The following is a 3,511-nucleotide window of genomic DNA, read 5'->3' on the forward strand; positions in this document are numbered from 1 at the left end:
GATGGTGGGTGGCCATGGCAGGAGAGGCAGCCATCCCATGCTCCCATCCTCATGAGAGCTCTCGGCTCTTGTTTATATTTCTGGGATCATAAAAATTCTTGGGACAAATTCTTGGCTTGCTCAGCCAGCCTGTGTTTGGGATGGTGTAAACGCAGCCAGCGTGTGGGCCAGAAGGTGTTGGAGAGCTGGCGAGGGACTGCTCAGCCAGGGGCGGGCTGGGGGATGTGGAATGTCCTCAGCTTGTTCCCATCACTGGTCCTCCATGAAGCCCAGAGCATTTAAGCATTGCCTGGTGCTGGGCTCTATGGGGTGGCTTCTTACTTGCCCTCTTCCATGTCCCATCAGAAAAGCATGCTAGGGCAGGGCTTGGCTCCTACCATCTGCATCTTGCCTCTGACCTGCACCCTGGCAGGACCTTCTGGTTGATGACCACTACCAAGCAGTACCACTCATGCTCCTGCCTTCACCAGGGTGGGGAAATCACAGCAGCTGAGGTGCGGAAGAGCTGCTGGAGGGCTCGGATCCAACCTGCTGCTTGACCAAGTGAGCTCATCACACTCATGATACACCAGCTGAGCTTGATGTATCTCCCAGGAAGGAAATGCCAGAGATAGAGATGTGACCACCATCATGGTGACGCCACCACGTACAATTTCGCTGCTCTATGAGCAGCCTCGCTGAGGATTTCTGGGGCTGTGCACGTGGTACTGCTCAAAGCCGTCAGCTGGATGCACCCTTTCAGGCACCAGCCTTTGCAGTGTTGTAGGAGATAATCCAGTGCTGAACTTGGACACCCTCAACATAGCTCTAGCCCAGAAAACCCTACCCAAACCACTACAGGTGGACCTTGCTGAGCTCCCTGAGCCAGGCTGCCACCGTGGGATGGAGGGGTACCCAGATGCCTCCCATTGTGTGTCTCCTTGCTTAGGTCCCACTGGAGGACCATGTCATCTACTCGGGCAACCTCTTCCAGTACATCGAGGAGAACAAGAAGTGGAGGAACCGCTTCTGTGTAGTCCCGCACAACTATGGCTTGGTCCTCTACGAGAACAAACTGGTAAGGGGCATCACCCTTTTGCCCATCTCTGGTGGGCACAACTCCAAAGCGGGTCACCCCGTTGCTGTGGTGGCATGGCTGTGCTCCCCATCATCCGTGACTGTCTCTTTCTGCTCAGGCCTATGAGCGGGAGCTGCCGCCCCGCGTGTTGGTCAACAGCGCTGGCTACAAGATCCTCACCTCCGTGGACCGGTACCTGGAGCTGGTGAATAGCAGCCTGCCTGGTGAGTGGACCTGCTGGCTGTGGGGTGAGGAGCACAGACACCCCAATGCTGCTGGGCATCCCTTGGGTACCTTTGGGAAGGGTGGTCTTGGGTTGTGGGCATCCCTGGGAGCCTTCAGGAAGGGATGGTTTTGAGGTGTGGAGCTGTAGAGAAGGAGAACAGCCTCTTCTCCCTGTGGGGTGTCAGGTGCGGTGTGAGGTGTCTGCTCCTTGGCTCCAGCTGCAGCCAGGGAAGGAAGGAAAAGGTGTCTGCGGCTCCATGAGAGCTGCCCCAGGCTGCTGCCACCTCCCTTTCCTGGGAGCGCTGGGTGAAGGCAGCAGCTCCCGCTTCTCCATCCAGACCCCCAGGAGCACCATCACCTCACTCACTGTCCTGCTGCCCTGGGTCCCTAAAGGACAGGGCAGTCCCCAGGGAGCAGAGCAGGAGCTGCTGACACAGCTAAGGGGTCTAATGTTCCTCTGCTGCATCTCCAGCACCGAATGCTGGGGGAGATGGACACCCCTAACCTTGCAGCATCCCCATCCCTGTCCTGCCTCATCTTGTCCTCAAAGCATCCTTCCTCTCCTCCGCAGGCGTAACACCCAAATCGGGGCACGCTCCCATCTTGAAGTGCCCCACAGATTTTCCCCTCATCCTCTGGCATCCCTATGCCCGGCACTATTACTTCTGCGTGATGACGGGCAAGGAGCAGGAGAAGTGGCGGGCGGTTTTCCAGGACTGCGTTCGGCACTGCAACAACGGTCAGTGATGCTGGGGGATACATGGGGGCTGCAGGGTGGGGAGAGCATCATCCTTCTGCTCCCAGAGGGGTGTTGGGGACCAGCGAAGCTGGAGCAGGGTGTGGAGCACAATGCGCTGAGGAGCAGCTGAGGGACCTGGGCGGGTTGAGCCTGGAGAAAAGGAGGCTCCAGGGAGACCTTCTGGCTCTGACAACTCCCTGACAGGAGAGTGCAGCGAGGTGGGTGTCAGTCTCTTCTCCCCAGCAACAAATGATAGGACAAGAGGAAAAGGCCAGAGAGGATTTAGGCTGGACACTAGATATAGTGCAGCGAGGTGGGTGTCAGTCTCTTCTCCCCAGCAACAAGTGACAGCCTCAAGTTGCACCGGCGGGGTTGAGGTTGTCCCTGAGGAACAATTTCTTGCCTGCTGGGGTTGTGCAGGCGTGTCCCCGGCTGCCCAGGGCAGTGGTGGAGTCCCCGTCCCTGGAGGGGTTTCCCAGCCGTGTGAAGGTGCTGCTGAGGGACAGGGGGCAGTGGGGACCTGGCGGTGCTGGAGGAGTGGGGGAACTTGAGGAGCTTAAAGGGCTTTTCCAACCCAAATGGTTCCGTGATTCTGTGACCCTGTGGGAGCTGGGTTGGGTTTGGGGCAAAAGGGGATGATCTGGAAGTCAAGAGGAGGAATTGGCTGGGAGTTGTTGAGTATCACTGAGAATCTCATCCTCTCTCTGAGTGAGGGTAGGAGGGATCCCTGTGCCTGGCTTCATCATAAGGAATGTGATGCCTGCACCAGGGCCAGCAGCATTTGCTCCCAGCATGGAGCCTGGCTCAAGAGACACCCTGATGCCTATTTTCCACCCTGAGGTAGAAAATATTTGGTAATTAAAGCCATCAAAACTCCAACCCCACCATCCTGCTCCCCGCCCCACAGGCTGCGGTGAGCGAGGGCAGCCGGGGCTGCGGGCAGAGGGGGTGGCAGGGCAGTGAGGGACCAGGCTGGGACCTGCAGGACCTGCCTCCCACGTCAGCAATACTCTGGCAGGAAAACACGATTTTCCTGCTTGGCTGTGGCCTGTGTGCTCCTGGGCTGAGACTCAGGTCCCGGAGGTGCCTTGAATGGCGAGATGTTTCCTGGGGAAGGAGGTGCCAGAGCTGAAACCTGCTCAAAATTGTGTCTTTTAGTGGGCGAAGAGTGATGCTGCCTGTTTTTCTAAGTGCTGCTTTCCCTCCAGGGAGCTCCCTGTAGCCCCAGAGCTGCTGTTTGGGGAGTGGAGTGATGGGGTTGGATCCAGAGCCTGGGTTTCGGTGGAGGTTTCCATCCTCCCATATCAGATTAAATCTTCTGAAAGCTTTACCTTTGCCTTTTCTTTTGGGGCTCCACGTGTGTTGGGGAGCTGGGGATGTCCGACCTTGTTGGGATGAGCGTGTCCCCGCAGCCCACCCGGGGCCAGGGCTCCTTCACGGAGGGTTGGGTGCAGTGACCCGCCAGCCGCTCATCCCCCAGGGTGCTGCTG

At 58.0% G+C, this 3,511-nt stretch overlaps 1 protein-coding gene across 1 annotated transcript in view; it reads left to right on the forward strand.

Moving 5' to 3' along the window:
• Positions 1-3,511, forward strand: part of FAM129B (family with sequence similarity 129, member B) — a gene marked incomplete at both ends in the record, with an annotated part of 14,785 nt that overhangs the window by 2,932 nt on the left and 8,342 nt on the right. Inside the window, 3 exons of the mRNA XM_010137965.1 lie at positions 929-1,057; positions 1,176-1,281; positions 1,854-2,021. Of these exons, the coding sequence (XP_010136267.1) occupies positions 929-1,057; positions 1,176-1,281; positions 1,854-2,021 (403 nt within the window). The remainder of the gene's footprint in view (positions 1-928; positions 1,058-1,175; positions 1,282-1,853; positions 2,022-3,511) is intronic.

This window comes from Buceros rhinoceros, unplaced genomic scaffold (genome assembly GCF_000710305.1).
Source record: "Buceros rhinoceros silvestris isolate BGI_N320 unplaced genomic scaffold, ASM71030v1 scaffold8586, whole genome shotgun sequence".
Taxonomy (NCBI): Eukaryota; Metazoa; Chordata; class Aves; order Bucerotiformes; family Bucerotidae; genus Buceros; species Buceros rhinoceros.